The following is a 23084-nucleotide window of genomic DNA, read 5'->3' on the forward strand; positions in this document are numbered from 1 at the left end:
CATGATAAAGAAATGTTAATTTAGTCATTTTATATAAAATGAGAAGATTATGAACAAGGTCTAAATTAAGATAAAATAAATAACTAAGAATAATTGTAAACACAAGAAACAGTTTGATTTATTTCTCGAGAATACATTATTTCTGAAACGCTTGAAAATAAACTTTACTGTCACTTTTCTTTACATTTTAATATACATCTTAGTGTTTACCTTTTCTTTAATACTACAACTCATTAAGCTAAACATAAAATGTAAACAAAAGATAAATTAAACTTCTTGCGAACTTGATATGCATAATTTCTGTATATAAACAGCTAAAAATAGTAAAATTATTTTCAACTTAATCATACACTGTATGGTGAAGTGAGAAGATGTTTAATCGTTGCTTTGGTCTATAAATGAACACCATTGTAAAATGCTTCAAACATATAATGAAGTAGTAATGACAAAGAGTCTAAGTGCGGTTAAGGATAAAACATAGTCATAGTTCGCCTAACAATAGTTTGAAATAGTAGACAACAAAGATAGCTGAATTAGTGACATTGTTTAAAATATCCTTAGTCAGTAGTGCACTGAAATAGCCGCTTTCATACGCTTAAAAGTTTTAATTAGTTATTGCGAAGACATTTTAAAACCCCTCGGTAAAGTGCCCTTTCTCATGTACTACTATTATACCGTGTCGTTTGGGCCAGCAATGTTTTGAAAACGCTAGTTATTTGACAGGCACAACAAATTACTGAGCTCAGCAATGAGTTGGCACTAATGTTGACTCTAAAAAGAAGTCGATCCTTATAACACCAGGATAGCTAACAGACCAATAAAAGTGTTTGTCAAGAGCAGTGCAATTAATCAAGTTTCAGAGTGCAGTAAAGTAAAGATCCTATTTTTACAAATTTTGCAATAATAAAAATTAGCTCTTAAAATTTATCTGATCTATGTCTAAATGTTGATAATATTATACAAAGCACATTGAATAGAGTTCTAAAGAGATATAAAAAGTCGAGTGATCTGAACCTCATGTTTAAGAAAATTTAGAATTCAGAAACAGAGTTCCTACAGACTGAAGAACAAAATAAAAGCAAATAATTAGAAAAGAAAGATAGCCGATACAGTGAATTAAAAAAAATTAAAAAGATAGCAAAAGTAACAAAAATTAATTTGTTTGTTTTTTGAATTTCGTGCAAAACTAGTCGAGAGCTATCTGCGCTAGCTATCCCTAATTTAGCAGAGTAAGACTAGAGTGAAGGCAGCTAGTCTTCACCACTCATCGCCAACTCTTGGGCTACTCTTTTACCAACAAATAGTGGGATTCACTGTCACATTATAATGTCCCCACGGATGAAAGGGCGAGCATGTTTGGTGCGAGTGGGATTTGAACCCGCGATCCTCAGATTACGACTTGAACGCCTTATCTTAACCCACCTGGCCATGCCGGACCGCCCAAAGTAGTAAGAAAAGAAAACGAAAAATGATTATTGAAGAATCTAAAGAATTGAATAGAGAATAATTAAACAAATAAATAATCTGAGACAGAAAAAGATACTGTGTACGTGTTTGTCTTTCTTATAGCAAAGCTACATCGGGCTATCTGCTGAGCCCACCGAGGGGAATCGCACCCCTATTTTAGAGTTGTAAATTCCTAGACTTACTGCTGTACTAGCGGGAGACAAAACGCTGTGAAAGCAAACCGAAATAATGAGAAAACTTATGTAGAGGAAGTTATTTAGGTGTTTAATTTTAGTCGTTTAAGTAAATTTAATAAAGTTTTACACTTTATGTATCAGTAAACATCAACAAGACAGAAATAAATATCTTGAGAAACGATGAAGGTGACATAGACATAACAATATTGAAATCACACTTATGTAATTTTTTACTAACTGTTTAATTTCTGGTTTAATCGGTGAAATATATGACGCGAAATGTTTCTAAAGAATATATTTATTTTACTAATTAATAGGTAATGGGCTGTGAACCTACTGCACTTGAATTTGTTTATAATTTTCATGGAAATCTATATCATGGCTACCTGAGCATGGCGGTATCCAATTACAAATATACCGACTAAACCGAAAGCAATCAGTCAATAGCACATATTGTCTACAGTTAAGCTACATACGAAACACTAAATAATAAAAATCAAGTACGCACAAATTAGTTCGTACGTAACAAAAGTTTTTTTTCTATCTTAAACATTATTTATCATGTTACACCATCTTTGCTTGTATAATACAACAATTTTTTTGACAATTAGGTAAACCCTCACACCATCAATTGTGCTGTCTAGGACACGATAACACATATAGGAAGCTTCTAATGGCTGGATCGCATTCCATAATGAGTACTGTGATAAAAATAGACGCTAGCTCACTAACTCTAAAAAGAATGGGCTGACTAATTATTTTTAAGGATGAATTCTGCTATGTTAACCTTTTTTTTCTAAGAAACAAAAATCCTCTGTAATGGAAACTAGAAGATAGGAAAGAAATAAACGAAAAATACGTGTGATATACCTAAAAAATTTTACAAAATTTACTTAACTTTACAAAATACCACATTTTACAGAAATGAAAACGGTTAACTGTTACTAAAAATACACATATGAAGAGACAGATGATAATATTATTTTTCTTAAATTTGGGCCCAAAGTTTATTTCATTTCGCTAGAAATGACTAATGCTACGTGATACACTTTTGGATAGAAATGTGTTTGTTTTTTGAATTTCGCGCAAAGCTACTCGAGGGCTATTTGCGCTAGCTGTCCCTAATATAGAAGTGTAAGACCAGAGGGAAGGCAGCTAATCATCACCATCTACCGCCAACTCTTGGGCTACTCTGTTATTAACGAAAAGTGGGATTGACCGTAACATTATAACAACCAGGATACGAACCCGCGACCCTCCGATTAGGAGTTAAACGCCTTAACCCACCTGGACATGCCGGACTCTAATAGAAAAGTACAAGCCTAAGAGATTTATGTAATATTTTTTTTCTTATTTTATGTTTTAAGCTATTTTGAAAATTGTCAAGATTTTTGCCTCCCGTCGGTGGTACAGCGGCTTGTCTGAGGACTTACAGCGCTAGAAACTGAGTTGTAATATCCGGAGTGAGTAGAGCACAAATAGCCCATTGTGTAGCTTTGTGCTTAAATTCAAACAAACAAATCAAAAGTCTTGATAATTTATAAATTTTCTTTCTCACTGTAAGCAAATTTTGAAACGGTATTACAGTTACGACAGAAAGTGTTCGTACCCCTTCGTCCCGAATAGCCTTTAGCTCATAACTTAAAAAGTATCACGATTAGGTTAATAGACATATCGTATATTATAAATATTATACTACCACACATCTACATAAATTTTTATGTAAATTAAACGACAAATAAACTGTTTATAAACAAATAACCAAAAATCGGAGTAGCAGAAAGTGTTCGTACATTTCAGAACGTGTAAAAAAAACTAATATTCCCGTAAAAATCTTGTTTAGTTTGGCGAAAAAATAGCATTATACCATTTCAGAACTAGACACTGTGTTCATAATTATTAAAATTTAGCCAGCAAAACATTTATTTCCGGCAATTTAGCGCCGTCTTCGTCATTGTCTCCTTGGTCATCGTAGCGAACAGGAAACACCAGTGATTTTAAAAACCGAATTATTGTAAAACACGAATCTCGTGTGTCTCTTTCTGGTCCTGCTACACAATTTAATATACCGAAATCTACTGTTCAAAGCATAATTGCCAAGTTTAAGCTCACAGGATTAACTGCTAACCTCCATCATTCGGACGCCCCACCAAAAGTCCAGACAGAACCAAGAAGAAGGTTCTCGGAGAAGTTAGTAGGAACCCTCGTTTAACACGTAATGACATACAGAAACTGATAAGGGAAACTGGGGTTGAAGTAAGCACCTCTACAGCTTACTTCTGGGTTCAAAGCATGCCGTTCTCGTAGAACTCCATATTTAAAGCCTGTTTATTTATAAGTACGACTGAGGTATGCAAGAAAGCATGTAGATAAACCATTTTTACCTATTGGAAGAGTATTATTTGGTCAGACGAGACTAAAATCGAGCTTTTCGGCCACAATGATGTTCGCTATATTTTCCGTAAGAAAGGGGAACGAAATCTTCCTAAGAACACCGTCCCTACAGTTAAACACGGAGGTGGCTCGATCATGCTATGGGGTTCCTTCAGTTCTTCTGGTGTAGACAGCCTTCACCGCGTCAACGGAATCATGAAAAAAGAAAAGTACGTTGATATATTAAGCACTTACATCAAGAATGATGCTCGGAACTTGCGGCTTGGGCGTCGTTGGATCTTCAAGCACGACAATGACCCGAAGCGCACATCGAAATATATGCAATCCTGGTTGAAAAAGAACCATATAAGCGTTCTGGAGTGACCATCGCAGTCACCCGATCTCAACCCAATTGAAAACGTTTGGCATGAGTTGAACACCAGGATTCATCAGCGTCATCCGAAAAACTTGCAAGAGTTGGAGGCCTTCTGTAAAAAAGAATGGAAGAAAATACTAGTCGAATACTGTCAAACGATCTTGTAGGGCTATGAGGAGAGATTGCGCCAAGTGATTCACCTGAAAGGCTACACAACTGACCATTAAAGTAGACGCACGAACACTTTCTGCCCCTCCTATTTTTGGTTATTTGTTTATAAACAGTTTATTTGTTGTTAAATTTACACAAACATTTACATAGATGTGTGTTAGTATAATATTTATAATACTCTATACTTTCATTATTCTAATCGTGATACTTTTTAAGTTAGAAGGAAAACACTACTCACGACGCAGGGGTACGAACACTTTCTGTCGTAACTGTAACCATTCGTTTGTGTGTGTATATTGTTTTTTAGTTTTATGGAAAATTACACAATACGTAATTAACGCTTTGTCCACCAAAAGAATCTAGTCTTGTATTTCAGTGTTGTAAGTTTGTAAGCTTACCGCTAACCCTTCGTGAAACATTACGAACTCATACTAACCCTAAAATGTTTACAAAAAATTACTTTGTACAAATCAATGAAAAAGACCATAACTTACCAGAATAATAATGGATTAACGAGTAAAGCATTAATAAAACACAAAGCTACAACTTTTTTCGACAGGCTAATAGAAGCATAATAATGCACAAAATATCTAAAACTAATCTTGATCCTTTTGTTCATTATTATGCTGATCCGGTATTATTGTTGTTTAATTTTAAAATATTATGAAAAGAAAGAATTTTCTGTGGTTTCATTTACATATTATCATCAGTTTAACACTCGTAAAATTGAACAGTGCTTTAACCGAATGTGTATTGAAATGTTCTTTTTAGCCGCGGCTTATAGAACGCTTCTGAATTTTTGTTTTTTTTCAAGTAAAAGTTTTAGCTTATAGCTCCTCCATCTCTTGACAGATTTGTAATCTTATAACAGTTTTTTTATTTAAGAGGGCAAACCTTTTTGACTGATGTATATCACAACGCCAAACAATTTTTCTTAGCTATTCATCCTTTATATTAAACAAGCTGTTCAGTGGTAAGAGAGGGACATATATGCTGTAAATAAAGTTTCGATACTTAAGGAGATCAGAGTACAGATAGTACATTATGTAAGTTTATGCTTAATAATAAATAAGTAAACAAAATGTATCAAACAAAAGTGAAACAAATATTTTTTTATTTCTAATACGATGAATAATACTTAGTAGATACTTTAGAGAAAGATCGACACGCATATATAGCGCCATGTTTTGTGGCAAGAGTTGTGACTTGAAACATGTTACTCTGTGTATATTTTACAACATTACAATCTCGTCATGAAGCAAACTTTCTACAGTCACTATTCATAGATGTATTTTTTTTTCATAGGTAATAACTAACTGTTATTGAAAACATTTACCTAAACTTTACTTAATGCATCAATTTCAAAAACAGTAGACAGATGTTATCAATTTCAAAGAAATCTCAAAATTTATTGCAAAGTGATTGCAAAATAATTTAAGCAGAAACGTGTGCCATTTAAAAATATATTATGAAAAGGACTAGCTTCTTTAGCAATTCATTTTTACTGCTGCAAAACGAGCAGTTTGAGTTCAATGGTAATAATAAAATTAGCTTTGAGAATGAAACACGTACATCAGTTATTTTGAAATTATTGTTATCAGTTAAAACACTGCATTAGATTTCATTGAATTGCTATTATTTTTGTTACTTCGGTCATTTCAAAACATCATATATTATAGTTAATGAAAATTTTATTTGTAAACATATACAAACACTATATTATTTAATAGGTTCAACATAGCCAGGTGGCTTAGGGCGCTCGGCTCGTAATCTGAGGGTTGCAGGCACGAATCCCCGTTACACCAAACATACTTGGTCATTCAGTCATAGGGGCGTTATACTGTGAGTCAATCTTAGTGAAAGAGTACCCCAAGAGTAGGCGGTGGATGGTGATGACTAACTGCTCTCGTCTAGTCTTACACTGATAAATTTGGAACGTGTAGCTCTCGTGTGGTTCTGTGCGAAATTCAAAACAAACAATTTAATAAGAACTGCCATTTGACAAATGTTATTATACTTGCAGATAAAAATTATTTCAGACGTAAATAAAGTTGCTGTTAAAATGATATTAATTGTTACCGTTTTAAAATTCTTGGAAAAATTATTAATTTTGCATGCAATTACATTTACTGATACGGAATAGATGGACATTCTTACAATATCTGTGAACGTCATTAATTGTGGACGTAACTCGTTTTCTAGCAAACTGTCATGAACTGTAAACGTCATGACGTTTTGTTGCAAACAGTCATTAACTGCAGATATAATTCGTTTTTTTAGCAAACTGTGTGCATACGTGTACGTCATTAATTGTGAACATCATGATGTTTTGCAGCCAACAATGACTAATTATTGATGTCATGACGTCTTATAGAAAATAGTAATTAATTATATGGACAACATCATTTCCTTGTAAAAAAAAAAACAACTAAACATTGTGCACGCCATGACATTATCTAACAAACCGTTATTAGCTGTGAACGTCATTATGTTATAAGGATGCTATTACGATTGGTAATACAAAATTATTATGATATTTATCACATTTCTAGGTAATATAATTTGTTTCGACATGTAAGTAAATTGTTGTAGACAAATGTAAATGTTATATACTAAGAATAGGTAAGCACGAAAATAAAAATAGTACTTCTTACGAACCGTATTTGTTGTTATAGAACAATGCTTTTCTACCAGGGAACTAAAAACTGAGGTAAATTCTAGTAGCAGAATGTATTGTTACTAATAATTTCCAGCCTCAATACATTTTACGTGACTGCAAGAACAAAAAATAAAACCGAAGGTTTGTAGGAGTTTTTTTAAAAGTGAATGTAACGTCAAACTACTGAAAAATAAAATCACGCAAGTTTGTCTTCTACGTTAAAAAAATTCCGTGCGGTCATACAGCAACATTCCATGTATTTTTATTGATTTGAAGCGTGAAACATTTAATAAGTCTTCATACAAATTTAAATGAATTGTATCACTTTTATTAAAATAGAAAATAATGCTGATTAAAGTATAAGTAACTGGCCATTGAGAAAGAATAAATACATTAAAACATCAAGATTTTTTTCTTATTGCTAGAGCTGTACAGTGTTTTATATATATTATAACAGTATTCGCCAGTTATCTGGTAATTTCTGCCACAATTTCAGCAAATACTGTAGGACGACTAATATTACTTGCATCAGTAATCAATCCTATGTATTTTGCCTTTTATTAGCTTTTTCGTTCGACAGTTTCACGTCAGTAGTAACAGGTGTGTTATAATCATTGTTATACAAATGTTTATGAAAGCACTTTTGACATTCAAAAACAATTTTGAAAAGCGGAATAAATATTGATATGTTCCATGTCAGGTGTGTGCAATCCCTTCTGTGCAGAATTTCACCTCCTTGTGACAATCCCTGGTTACCTTGTCACGTGATAGAACAAAGAAATAAAGTATAAATGAAGTATCTTATAATAAGAAAATTTATAATAATTATTATATAATGTTGCTAGGATTTTAAAATGGTACATAGAAGACCAAGATAAAATATTTATATCAAATACTGATATATAATTCTGAGAGTTAAATTAATGTACGGTGTTCTAAGTCCACATGGAGAAACATTCTAATGACGCTACTTATCCAAAATGGCATGCCCGTGTTGGTCACTATCTCCTGACAGCATTGTCTCAAGTACATATATTGAGTATTTATACTAATTGCTTACAATTAATGTATTCAGTCAAAACAAAAAATCAGTCCTGATTAATAGATTTTTTGTTGCTCTAATACGTAGTCTCAATAAATTGACGTTTTATTCTAACATCACTTCCGTAGTTAAAGATAACATTCTTAATTAATCGTCTAGCGTATTTTCAGAGCTATAAAGAAGTACATAACATTATAACAATAAAAGAAAACTTCAGAGAATATTTTATGTTTTGTTTCTAATTCCTTTCCAACTGTAAACTAATTATTTTAAAGTGATTTTGATTTTATATTGTTATTTTTAAATCTAATAGATTTTCAATTACACGGTTGTGTATATTATTTCAATAATATACAGGATGAGCATTCTCAGAAAAATGTTTCAGGTCGTGCATTGAACATTATTTAACATGATTTAGTCTTTTTTTTTCTTATAAAATAACTTACGTTTCTTCTAAATAAATAAATTATGACTAAACAAACAACATGAGGTATACGAGCTTGTTAGAGATTGTTACTAGCTGACACTGTTTCAAACCCTTAAGTAAACATTTTCAGTCTACATTGATTTCTTCCTTACAGTTCCACTTTCTACGTCCTGTTACCAAACATTTGACGCAGTTGATGTATGTGTTCATTTTTCTGGCTTATGTTTGTTTGTTTAGAATTAAGCACAAAGTTACACAACGGACTATTTGTGCAGACATGCCGATGTGCCAAAAGCACACCACAAAACAACATCGCACACTCAAATACTGGTAAAGATTTCTTTTCACAAATAAGTCAGACATAAATGTAAGTACAGAAAATATAGAATATGTAAGTTAATGCTACCATAGTTATGGTTTAAACAGATACACTCTGCGTTCATACAAAAATATGAACGTTTGAATAACTTCGCGTTTCTGAAGGTAACTATCTAAATAATTTGTCGGATGTTAAATATTAAACTACGAGACATTTCTAACTTTTTTAAACAAGTAATCAAACCGAATCATATCACTGGTGCATTTCTGTTCAACAGTCGTCAGTTGTTAAAGTACAGCATGTCATTACCTAGTGGTATATCAGAAAATCTCTTGGTAAAGTTCGATTTTCATATTTTAACGCACAAGCACTTGAAGTAAAATATGAGGTCTGTTCAAAAAATACGCGGACTGTTTAAATTGCGCGGCTCCTGTTGGTTCCAGTGGAATCCGCTTGGTGTCGCTAGGTTCGCACAGATCAGCTAATTACGACGCCATTTCCCGATTGCAGATATCTTCATTTGTGTATTAGCTACGCGGTTTTAAGTGAAGTGCGATTTCTTCGTTTGGCGGATTTCAGAATGAATGACCTGAAGGAGCAACGACTTGTTGTGAAATTTTGTGTTAAACTTGGAAAATCTGCGACTGAAACTTTTGATATGCTTAACACGGTTTACGGTGATGTTGCTATGAATCGTACGGCATGTTTCAAGTGGCATGAACGTTTTAAGGATGGTAGACAGTCCATTGAAGATGATGAGCGTCCTGGACGTCCTTACACGTCGACAAAATCAACACCCTGGTGCGGGCAAATCGACGTCTGACTGTTAGGGAGCTTGCTGAAGAGTTTGGGATATCAGTTGGATTGTGTTAAAAGATTTTGACCGAAAAATTGAAGATGCACCGCGTTGCTGCGAAATTTGTGCCTCAGAACTCTTGCGTTTTTGGCCAAACACTCGATCACTGTTCTTCCCCACCCCCCTACTCACCTGACCTTGCTCCTTGCGATGTTTTCATGTTCCCCAAACTCAAAAGACCCTTGAAAGAAAGAAGATTTGAGACGATTCCCGAGATTAAGGCAAATGCGACGAAGGAGCTGGAGGACATTACAAAAGAAGCGTACCAGGACTGTTTCAACAAGTGGAAACACCGTTGGGATAAGTGTGTGCGTTGGGGAGGAGAGTACCTTGAAGGGGTCCCAGACCTGTAACTTCTAAATAAAGTACATTTTGTTTTATGACGTCAGTCCGCGTATTTTTTGAACAGCTCTCGTATAGTCTCTCCAGAAAATAAACGTTTCCAATGAAAACATGCAACACAGATTTACGATTTAACCAATCACTTTTAAGTAAAATATTACAAAAGTAAGATATCTCCCACACACAAAAAAAAAGAAATGCCTTATGAACCCCATTAAACACTGTATTATTATGAGACACTTATGGGCAGAAAATCTTTATTAACAAATATTAAAAAAAACACTGTTTAACTTTTGGATAAAATGTTAAGAATTAATGCTAATTCATTAATCTTACTTCAAAAAGCAATTACGAAACTGGATTTGAATAGGAAATCATCTGGTGCTTTGATTATGAATTTACGTTGTTTATAACAGAATAGATTCGTATTAAAGTTAATTTCTAGCTTATGAATACGACTTCCAAGTTGCAAATGTGACGTAGAATCCCCAACACGTTTTTAACACGATATTGTTCAGAATATAGACAGCCACATACAAGAGTACACGTGAAGTGAAATAACGACAAATACACATGGAAGACAATGCTTATGTACTTGTTCATCTGTTTGTTGCTCTACTTACATATGTGTGTATATTTCTATTTTTCTATCGCTTCAGAATTGAGCAGTAGTTGATTCCTCATAAATTAACAGGGAAGACTGTTAAAAATGTATGATTCAGTATTGATAGTGTCTGTGTATTAAAATATTATGAGTAAACGGTGTTTTATGAGTAAAGTAAGCAGGTGCTTATTTTCTCTGTAGAATTATTAATGAATCTCGATCATTGGCTTAATGTACAGTATTTGTATGATAAATCATAAATTTTGACCACGGTGAAATTAACCATTTCAGATATATGTAATTTAAAGTCTGATCTCAGGTTTTAAAGTGAATTAAGTATCTTTGATTAAATGTTTCCTGAACTTTGTTATATATACCACCAGTAGAAAATACTTCCCAAAGTTTACGTTTTCAATTACTTTTTAGATTTAAAAAGTGTGTGAAATACGCTGAAATGGTAAAAATGTGAGCGTGATAGATGTTCTGCTGTCGTGTTTAATCTTCTCACCTTTGTGACATGATATGGATGCATTATTTATGAAAAAGCAAATTAATGGAACGAGGATATTTTTTCTCGATATTGTGTTCATATCTTAGAATATATTGTTTGCTATAAAATTTACGCAATGAAGGTACAAAACTCTTCGTTTATTTGTTTCTAAAAACTTAAAAGAACATTTATTTAGTCAATCAATTTATTTATTTATTTTCAATGCCACGGGTTGTTATTTTAGTGACGACAAGTTACAAATGGTTTGTTTGTTTGCTTGCTTTGAATTTCGCACAAAGCTACAGAAAGGCTATCTGCACTAGCTGTCCCTAATTTAGCAGTGTAAGACTAGAGAGAAGGCAGTTGGTCATCACTACCTTCAGCCAGCTCTTGGGCTACTCTTTTACTAACGAATAGTGGAATTGACCTCACATTATAACGCCCCCACGGATCAAATGGTGAGTATGTTTGGTGCGACGGGGATTCGAACCCGCGATCCTCAGATTAAACGTCGAACGCTTTAGCCCATCTGGCCATGGCGGGTCAGATGTAAGACTAGAGGGAATGCCGCTAGTCGTCACAACCCACCACCAACTTTTGGGCTACTCTTTACCAAATAATTGTGGAATTACACGTCACATTATAATGCCCCCCACGGCTGAAAGGGAGGACATGTTTAGTGTGGCGGGGTTACAAATGAAATCTGAAGTTTGTTAAGTTTTATTTGAGAAAGAAACCGTGATTGATTTGAAAAAAAAAAAGCAGAACCAGAGGTCGTATAAACAAGACAAAACTGATAAAGGTAAATTAAAAGTGCTCGTGTTATGCAAAAATAGATTAAGAACATTATATAAAAATCAACAGAGTCATTCAAATAAATAATTTAGACGTTTTCACCAACTTGTCTTTTACTGCCATGTAATGATAAAAAATATGTGTAACCGCTTTCAAACTAAACTCAGATAAGCAGACCTTAAGCAGATAAAATATTCAGGAGAGAATAAAAGAGTTGAATATGAAACATATATCATGTTACAGTAGACGTCAAAAGTAAAGACGATGAGAGTCTTTTAGTTTGTTTGTTTGTTTTTGAATTTCGCACAAAGCTACTCGAGGGCTATCTGTGCCAGCTGTCCCTAATTTAGCAGTGTAAGACTAGAGGGAGGGCAGCTAGTCATCACCACCCACCGCCAACTCTTGGGCTACTCTTTTACCAACGAATAGTGGGATTGACCGTCACATTATAACGTCCCCACGGCTGAAAGGGCGAGCATGTTTGGTACGACGGGGAGCGAACCCGTGACCCTCAGATTGCGAGTCACACGCCTTAATCCACCTGGCAGAGCCTTTTAAAAATGGGAGAGGTGTCGATAATGTGAAATAATTGTATCACGATATCAGAGAAGATAAATCAACACTAAAAATAGTAGAATCAATTTATATCAAACTAGCAATAATGAAAATAATTTAAACCTGAGGAAAATATGACAGAGATTCTATTGGGTAAAATCAAAGGAAAAAAAAACTAATGGGAGGCAAAAAGACAGAAAGCTTAAATTAGGAATGTTGGTGCAAACCATAAGAATTAAGAAAAATGGAGTACCATAGTCGCCGATCTTTAATATAGAGAAGGTCACAATGGCTCTTTGATGTTAATTTATATGGTCACTTTCTTAGATCGTATTTATGGTATTAACGTGTGTGTATTCGTAATTAAAAGTGTGATGGTTTTCATCAAAGTAGGTAACAGAATAAATTGATTTTGGAATATGCACAACAATAGTTTGTTTTTGAAGTTAAGCACAAAACTACATAACGCGCTGTCACTTCCTCTGTAAGTCCGCTGATCACAACAACGAAATTTGGAAACGTTTCCTTCATAAAAGTAGTTTATACCTAACGATCTATTTTAACATCTTTATTCTGTAATATTAAACAAAAAGAATGAGTTTATAAATAATCTGATTTCGTGTGTGTAAAAACAATTTACTAACTTTATGTCGTTTATTTATACACTACAAAACGACATCTTTGACTTCATTATACATATGTATTATCTATACTGTTTAAATAAAGTTATAAAACATTTTCTGATGAGTTTGTATCCTTAGAACATGGACAGCTAAATACAAATCTAATAAGCACCTAGACTTCGTTGATTATGACGAATAGTGTTTTGAAGTTATCCACCGGCAACAATATATCAATGAGAATCATGAAATAGCCAGTGTATTTACGTACAGACTTATTCAAAGTTCAAGTGTTCTATGAGGTTAAACAATAATGTTTATGAATACAACTTCGTTCTTAAGTATCGGTGTTAAATGTTAAATACTTGAAGTATTACACTTCTTCACTTTGTAGTAAATTAGTAATCGATTCTATCAGTTAGTACTTACCAACTAAAAACCCGTGTTTTATTTATTGGGTTATTACTCTTATTTTAGTCATCATTTTTGCGGTAGAATGATTTGGTCATATGGTCGCCTGAGTTTATGCATCGATATTATTAATGTTTTTGATTAAATATTATTTCTCATAATTTTACAGTCTACATTGAGATTTAAATATCATAGTCTAATTGTACAAAATGATAAAATCCATATAACCTGAGCGCTTTCGAAAGTTTAAATTTCTTTTGCAGGAGAAAACTGAAGTCTCATAAAATAGTTATTTGGATACAGAGTTCATTTCTTTAGTTATAACAAACTGGTTTGACAACGCAGGAAACAAAAATACTCAGTTTGTGATTGTATCTTCAGAATACAGTCCTTTTTCTAAAGTTTTATTGTTTAACGACAATCGTTTTTGTTTTATTTGTTTTGTCGGTTGTGCAGCAATATTAGAGAGGTTCCATAAGTTTAATATCGGGTCTCGATACACACAGTGGGTTGCGAGGAGATACCCCATTATATATATTTTTACGATTGACAACGAACATATTGTTGTTCAATCAGATCAGGAAATTTACTTTACGAAATGAATTAATTAATATCAAGTGCATACGCTGCTACGAAACTTAACTATTTATTTGGTATGACCAATCCTTATTTTTACCTCTTCTGTAATTCAGCTGAAATACCCACACCTCTTGCTGATCAAATCAAGGATTTCTTGTATAATTATATCACCTTCTGGTCATTAAAAAATAAGAAAGAAGGCAATTTTCATAACTTATACACACACATGAAGTTGGTTGACAGCATTAGGCATTAGATACCGTCTAGATGTAAAATATGACACTTTTAAAAACTCTTAGCAATACAACACATAAAGCAAGTTGAACGTGTCGCTACTTCAAAAAGCCACCAACAACAAACGACAAAGCATACTGCATAATTAAGGCATACCTAAAACTTATCTATAATATAGTTAAAAAATTCTAAGAAATTGGTAATATTAGGCAATTTCTACACTTTTAAGTGTCAGAAACGAAATATTTAAGACAGTCTATACAAAACAATAATAAAATAGTGAAAAATTAGACCATAGCTGATGATGCAATGAAATGCAGTAAAACTGAACGTGATTACAGTACAACGAATGTCAGTTTGCAACAACTAGAAAATCTGTATTTTCAATATGTAAATTGAAATGCATATAAATTATACAAGCCATTTTATAATTACTCATCGGTCTTGAACAACAATAAAAACAATGCATTTACTTGTAATAGCATGTTGTTATGAGTTTCAGAACACTCATATACTGCATTACGTCAAATTTAAGACGTTTTCTAATTTAATATACACCCCACTTTTAAAAAGGGATTTTCGGGAAAAAACTTTGGATGATAATTAGAAAGGAGTAAATGTGTTTTAAAACAGTTTATTAACAAATCAAAAATGTTAATAATGTATTTAAAATGAAATATGATAAAAATATATAAAATATGCGGAAAATAAAAAAATGTTTGTCAGAATAATGTTTTTCCTGCTTTATTTATGTAATCAAAATGCTACTCCGTTGTTTCTTCTGATTCACTGTTATATACTGCAGTTGAAACATCTGTATCACTTGATTGACTGTTGTCCTAAAAAATGCAATCTTGCGTTTCATCTTATGCATTGAATAAACAACATTTTAAAAACGATTTTCTAATAATGTTGTCCTGCAATTTTTTCAAACTTTTGAATCCACTCCACTATTGTTGACAATCAAAACATGTTGTCTTTATTCAGCCATACATCATAATGCTTAAAGATACGATCTTTGAATGATTTATTAATGGACACATCGAGGAAAATTGTGTTTTCGAGACTTTCGAAAAGTAAAATAATAATAACTCGAATTTAATACGTACCGTAATTTTCAGCTCGGAGAAATGTGTGTCTTAAATTCGAAGTAATACGGTACTATTTTCACTTGCTACATATTTAACTACATAGTTCAATATTCTTCCACTTCAGAGGTGACATCACATTATGCTACCCAGTAACTAAAATGTAACGAAGTAAAGCTTATTAAACACGCAACGTCACTTACTCCACGTAAGAAACTTTTAATCATTGTGTCATTATTATTTGTTACTTTTTAATTTACAATAAGACGAATACACTAAGAGAGAAAATAGGAAATCAAGTGGATTACAACATGGAAAACAATCTTATTTCCGGAGAACGAGTGGAACTATTTTCTTGCATTCTGATTATCCTGTTGAGAATATCATGGCCTGTCATATATTATTTCTCAGTTAAGAAGAAAAATACATGTGTATACACACATAAATAGGTTGCTTGTGGCTTTAACTAACACTTCAAAACACTATTTACTTCCCTTAACATATACGAAAAAAAACAATCTCTTCTTCAAAATTATTTAAATACTGTTTTTTTTTCAGCTTTAGTATAGAATAAACATATTTAAATATTAGAAGTTTTCGTATTTAAATTGGGTTATTGACACTAAATATCAAATTTCTCAGCGAAATCAAACAAATACAAAAACACCTTTAAACCAATATTACCTTTTAGTAAAGTAATATCTCTCCTTTTGCCCATACTTTAGTGGGTAGTGCAATTTTAAACCAAGACAAATAACAAGTTCTTACCTTAACTGACCCGGGATAACAGAAGGATAACCTGTTCTAACAGAAATTGGCAATCCTATGAGTAGAAAAAATACCTGTTATTAGTTTAATATATATTTAGTATAACAATTTATTATGTTAAAATAAATTAGATTTTGAAGCGCTGATAATTTAATACAACTTAATTAATTTTACGCTCTCATGAATCGATAAGTTAGATATTTCAAAGCCCCCCAGCTAGTACAGCGGTATATCTCCGGATTTACAACGCTAAAATCAGGGGTTCGATTCCCCTCGATAGGCTCAGCTGATAGCCCAATGTGGCTTTGCTATAAGAGAAACACACAGACAGATATTTCAAAGGGTCAGTTTCTTTAAATTTTGAAAAGTCATAAGATGACAACTATTTTTAATAAACGATTTATCGAGGTTTAACGTACAGTCAATAACTATATCAATTGTAAAATTCGCTTATAAACCATTAATATAGTTATTTGGAATTTATATTAGACCAGTCTCATAACGTGTACATATCAAAGTAGCATTAATGTTATTTAGCTGTAATCACATGACTTATATTTTCTGCTTATCAGTACGAAAAATAATCATACTACAGTCAAATAATAACAGTGCAAAATACTCATACTCTATATTTAACCAATCAAATAAAAAGTGTGAGCATAGCTTTGATATTTGATTCAGTAAAGTTTAAATAAAATGTGTCAGTTTACAATAGCATTTCAGTGCTGATCGATTATGTACTAAAACTATGCTGTCAGAGATTTGATCCTGCCAATATCTTCTTTGTACTTGAAATGCTGTTTCGACATGAAGTAACTTAAGAACCAAAAATTCTCTATTCCATAAATTTTCAAGTAATTGGCACATTCCTTGACACGAAATATGATACAGGTCTTGATATCTAACTAATTGCGGAAATAAAAAGATCTGAAGTTTACAAATGAAATACTCTGTAATAAGATTTTCACCTCAAGCATGTATTTTATGAATATCAATATTATTAATACACGACCAATATGTCAAACCTTTATGATGGGTAGATAGGTGTGTGGTAAAGCATATGAGTATGGCTGCTAGAATCATGCAGATAAACATTTGACAAAAAGAAATGATGCTAGAAATGTAAATATAAATACTTTATTTCATTCCCCAATACATAATTCCGCAGTAAGTGTTCTTAACTGATGTAATTTAATGTATTGCGTCACCAAATGGACTCCAATTCATGTTGGATAACGGTCGCAAAAACTTTTAACATGAAAGATTAATGCACTTCAAACAGTAACTGAATTTACTGTACACGCAATAAGATTAAATTCGTGTGGATAGCCACTACTTAATAGTAGATTTGTTTTGTAACACGTCACGTGACTATTTATAGGAAATATGTGTAGTATTTTTTGTATGGAAGCGCTTCTCAAATGCTACGATACATATTCAAGACCTGCAATCTGAAGTTTTACTATGGTAAAGATACGAAGTTTGAAACAGTCTCTTCTTTTGCTAGAAACCAAGTAAAGCTTCTCAAAAACTGCGTGAGACGCAATAATGTACTCTTTAACACTGCCAGTTTTCTGGAGATTTGTGATCGTTTCAGAACAACAAAATAATTTATTAGTCAAGGTAATATATATATTTCCTTGGAGGACAAAGCAAAACTGCTTACTATAACACAAGGAGCAGAAACAGAGAGGTATGATGTATATAGCAAGATAATATTAACCACATTTGTTCCGGGATAAAACGTCTATTGAATATGTAGTTTATCTTAAATTAAACCTTCGAGGTTTGTTATATATTTACGTTATACTATCGTTTCCTGTACTTAACTAGGTTAAATATTGCAGCTTTTGAAAAAATATTAGTGAAGTTTTAATATCCAAGTCACTCTTATGCCAATCTAGAACTGCACGAAGAAGTGTGATATTATATGTCCCGTTTGTTTGGACATTCCCCACATAAATATTCCGGTACTTTACATTCACGCAGATGAATGGAAAATCCAGATTTTATAGTTAGTAACCATATTAATTGTTTAATACAATAGTATTTTTATATCTCGTGGTGAATCAATCACAGTATCAGTTTGCTCTTGAAGAAGTTGTTTATTAAAATATTATGATTTTTTATAACTCGACATGAAATACGAACAAACAAAATGATAGCCCAAGGCGAAGGAAGCTTATTGTAACATTCTCCCACTCGAATGTAAAATTTTCAAATGCTCTCAATAACTGGTACTTTTGAGATTCTGAAGTTAATATTAAATTTGTAAAATATATTTCATTTCAAAAATAAATAAAAACTGAAAATAATGAAATAGCACTGTGGTTATTTGATATATATGTAATCAATCACCAAAATTACGGGAAAAATATAATAAAACGGTAGCGTAAGACAGAAGAATAAATAAAATTCTCGTTGAGTGTTGCACAGTTAAGTTGCAGTGACCATTCACGTGCAGTTTCATTATTTTTGTTATATTTTGGCAATACCTTATGATCTGCAAAGAGCGAGAAATACATACTAAATATGTTTGGAATATCATCTAACAACCAATGGCCCGGCATGGCCAAGCGTGTTAAGGCGGGCGACTCGTAATCTGAGGGTCGCGGGTTTGCATCCTCATCGCGCCAAACATGCTAGCACAGGGACGGCTAGCACAGATAGCCCTCGATTAGCTTCGTGCGAAATTCAAAAACAAACATCTAAATAATAGCGTACATGAAAACAGTGATCATTTGTTCTTGATGGGAGATAATTAATAGTTTTAAGCAGTTTTTATTCGGCGAATATTTAATGAATTTAAAAGATTCTAACTAACGCAAATGGATCATCACACAATGTTTGGTACTATTTTCTAAATTAAGATGAATCAATACGTTTATTTGTATTCGTTTTGTGATCTTTAATAGCTTCGGTCTTGTGTAAGATAACTAATGGTATTTGTTAGTGCGATCTATAAAACACTTTATTACCGAGGTACCGATTCATAATTTTATTCTTCGTTCTATTTAATGGGAGGAGAAAGCAATAACTCATCACTTCCACTTATTCCTCTTTAAAGGGTTTAAATTGTTTTATCCTCGGTAACTTTTAATAGGTACATGAGCGTAACTTGATTAATTTTGTAGTTTTTGTTGTGCTTGATCGGTCAAATTGGATTCGATTAAACGTAAAATACAACATTTTATGCCGAAGCTTGTGTGGATTTTACATTAGCGTTCCCAGAATGAGAATTCTAAGATTCATATTTTTGACCCATTGTACCAAAATCGCGCTCCGAAATTGAGGACTTTAGTTACATAACAAGAGTAAAGGTAATATCTGTCTTGTCCTGAGACAAGAGTAGCCAAAAATCTGGTTGTAGGTATTAATGACCAGTTGCCTACCTTTAGGTTATTTGCGTATAGCCTTGCATATTTTGCATAAAATTCTGAAACAAAACAATTTATAGTAATTTTTGGTGTTATTTGTATTAATTCAAATCGACATCTATCTCTCCACTGTGTTCCTGGTAATGTGTAATTCAGTTTGACTAGCACAAACGAGTTTGCTATGTACCTTGTTGTACTCTTTAATCAGTAGAACTAACTGAAATAACCTTTTGTTAGCCTTTTATGCTCTCTAACGGCATTAGGTTTGTTTCAACTAATTTAATATCCAGATTATAAGGCAGGTTTGTGGAATTTTTATTCAAAAACAATTTATTCAGTGTCTAAACTCTATATAATGTTATATTACCTATTGTAAGCTCTGATAAATGTATTCGTAAACTTAAATATAGTTAAAACTCGGTAAAACAATGCAATTTCAGTGAAAACTGTAATCCTTTCTGAATTTCAATAGCAAGATTTACTTGTAAATTACTGTGAAATTTGTATCAATCTACTTAAAATTAAGCAAATACAAACAACTGTAAATACTGAAACTGCGCTAGCCATCCCTAATTTAGTAGTAGTGTAAGACTAGAGGGAAGACAACTAGTCATCTCCACCCACCGCCAATTTTTGGGCTACTCTTTTACCAACGAATTGACCATCATATTATAATGCCTCCACGGCTGAAAGACCGAGAATGTTTAGTGCGATGTGGATTCGAGCGCCTTAACCACTTGGCCATGCCGGGTGATTTCGATCCTACGAAAGAATCATATTTACAAAATTTCTCTATTCTGTGTTTAGCAATTTGTTATATAACAATTTCGTTCGGGGACTATATCTAACTCGACTTCGAGTATCAAAAGATGACGATATTATTTTACTAGATATTTAATGTAACTAACACAGTGGAAGTACTTGAAAAATATCAAGTTTAATTCTTTAAATAAGATTAACTATTAAGAAAATCTTGAATAAAAATTTCATTATACATTTTCTAGAGGTAGGCGACTATGATAATTCAACTCAAATACCTGAACTTGAAGTAGTTTATAAACATTATTGTAACAGTGTTGAATTTGTTTATTCAAAGCACTTATACTTTATTTAGATAATGCTCTATACATGTGTCAATACACACAAAATAATATCCCTCTGAAATGCCACTATAGTGTAGACAATGGTTGCATTCAATCAATTTTGCTGAAGAAGTCTCTAAATCCAGCAAGGCATTTACTTCCAGCACCCTAACTTTTATTTGTGCCTTTTTCAATTTTACTTTTTCGTCAAGAGAGAACAAACACATTTGGCGCAGTTCACAAATGATACAATAAGAAAACACACATTCAAATCTATTTTTGTCAGAATCATCTCTGTAGAGAGAATAAGGTTAAAACATCGCTTGTTTTCAGTGTGTGAGATCTTTCATAGAATATAAGTTCTAAATAAAAGAGACAGAAGTAACGGCACAGTAATAATTAAATAAAAAGACTGGTTATTTTTATTTAAGCATTACTGTGACTAAAAGATGAAGGAAAAATTCATTGATCAATTAAAATAAATTATAATTAAAAAAAACACATCTTAAGTATTGAGGGATATAATAGATGAAATATATTAGTGAGTTGTTTTGTTTTATTGGAAATACGATTGTTTTTTAGGTAACTTAAACCCTTCCAATAAAGTGAGCACAAATATTATGATATCTAATTATAATCAAAAGATTCATGTCTCTTAATGGAATTAATGTTTCCTTTCAGTGTGTACAGATTAATTATATCAACTTATTCTAATGTTCATTCCTGTATCTCAGCATTTACTTTCAACATTTATAACAGTAATATTCATGGTGGAACAGCGGTAAGTCTTCAGATTGACAACCCTAAAATAACTGGTTCGATTTCTCTCGGTGGACACAGCAGATAACCTGACGTGGCTTTGTAATAAAACACACACACATGTTTCGTACAACAGACAGAAAACAGACAGATATTTGTAGTTTCGTTTTTAACAACAAAACAAAATCATAATGTTTATGAAGAAAGAAGTGTTTATCCTTTTGTGTTATTTTTCAAATATACAAGTCTAAGCAACTTAATATTGTATTTTGCATTTATTTCATGCAATACAGATGATATCCTTTACAAAACATTCTGAAACTCCATAAACATCTTACACAGAGTAAGATCTTTGTTTTAATAAAAGTTAGTTCAATTTTTAACACTTACGTTTCAAATAACAGTATTACATAAATTCATTGAGCTTAATGTCTATCATCAACCACTTTAATAAAAAAAAAAGTTTGTTGTCTTGTTATAAAGTGAACTGTGGACTATCTGTGATTGATCCATCTCGAATTCGAACTCAGAATATTTGAAGTAAGGTAACAATAATATTCTTAAGAAATATAAACACAAAGAACAGAGAAAGGACGTTAACGTGCGGACAAGAAATTATATAACAAATACTGCCTTTAGCAAAATTACTTTGGTTTAACAAATTAAGCGATATTAAGTCATTTTCTTAATTAATTTGTTTTTAATAAATATCTTTAACTTTATAAACATATTTATAGTGTATTTCAAATAAATTTAAAAACTAGTAAACCTGTCGACAAATCTCTGAGCCACTAAAATTTAAAGTTTGAAAAATACATGTTTAATATAATCTAATAAGGAGTGGCAATTAGTTCAGACTTAATCAAGATCTTTGATGATTACTCAGAAGGAAAAGATAAAGTTTTATTCCATAATGACGAGAAAACACACTTGTGAAAACGGCTGTTTTGGGTCGAGAAAACTCTATGTAGAGGAGCGAACAACGTTTCGACCTTTTTCGGTCATCGTCAGGTTCACAAAGAAAAAAAGAGGTAACTGATAGATAGCTGACCACATGTTTGAACGCGGTTGTGTAATTTATCTAGGATAAAACAATGATTTCAATTGCAAGACTAAATTATTGTTAAAAGCAGACCAATAATTTCAATAATTTTGTGATACATATATATAGCGCATTAACTTCAGTTTCCGAAACATACCAAGGAGAGCCGGGACTCTCAAATTCTATTGTGACAATATTATTTGGTTAACTTCTCTATAAAAGTCAAATACATACTTTTGACATCATTACATAATAATCTGAAGTCAGAGAATATGGATCTACCTGACGTTCAAACACAGTGTTATTTATGTTTATTGTGATTTTATTCTGTTTTATTTTGTTGCTGATAGTATTATAATGTTTATTCAATTGACTCTGATATGACCGTAAAGAGTGCTAACAAAAGCATCAAATCTCTGAAAATGACAATAAGTGAAACGATAAAAATAACCTAAAAACTATATAATAATGT

The 23084-nt window shown here is 32.3% G+C and overlaps 1 protein-coding gene across 1 annotated transcript in view; it reads right to left on the minus strand.

Moving 5' to 3' along the window:
* Positions 1-23084, minus strand: part of LOC143252812 (RNA-binding protein 24-like) — an 85852-nt gene that overhangs the window by 17399 nt on the left and 45369 nt on the right. The window contains exon 3 of the mRNA XM_076505535.1: positions 16353-16407. Coding sequence (XP_076361650.1) covers positions 16353-16407 — 55 coding nt within the window. The remainder of the gene's footprint in view (positions 1-16352; positions 16408-23084) is intronic.

The sequence above is a fragment of the Tachypleus tridentatus genome, chromosome 6, assembly GCF_004210375.1.
Source record: "Tachypleus tridentatus isolate NWPU-2018 chromosome 6, ASM421037v1, whole genome shotgun sequence".
Lineage (NCBI taxonomy): Eukaryota > Metazoa > Arthropoda > Merostomata > Xiphosura > Limulidae > Tachypleus > Tachypleus tridentatus.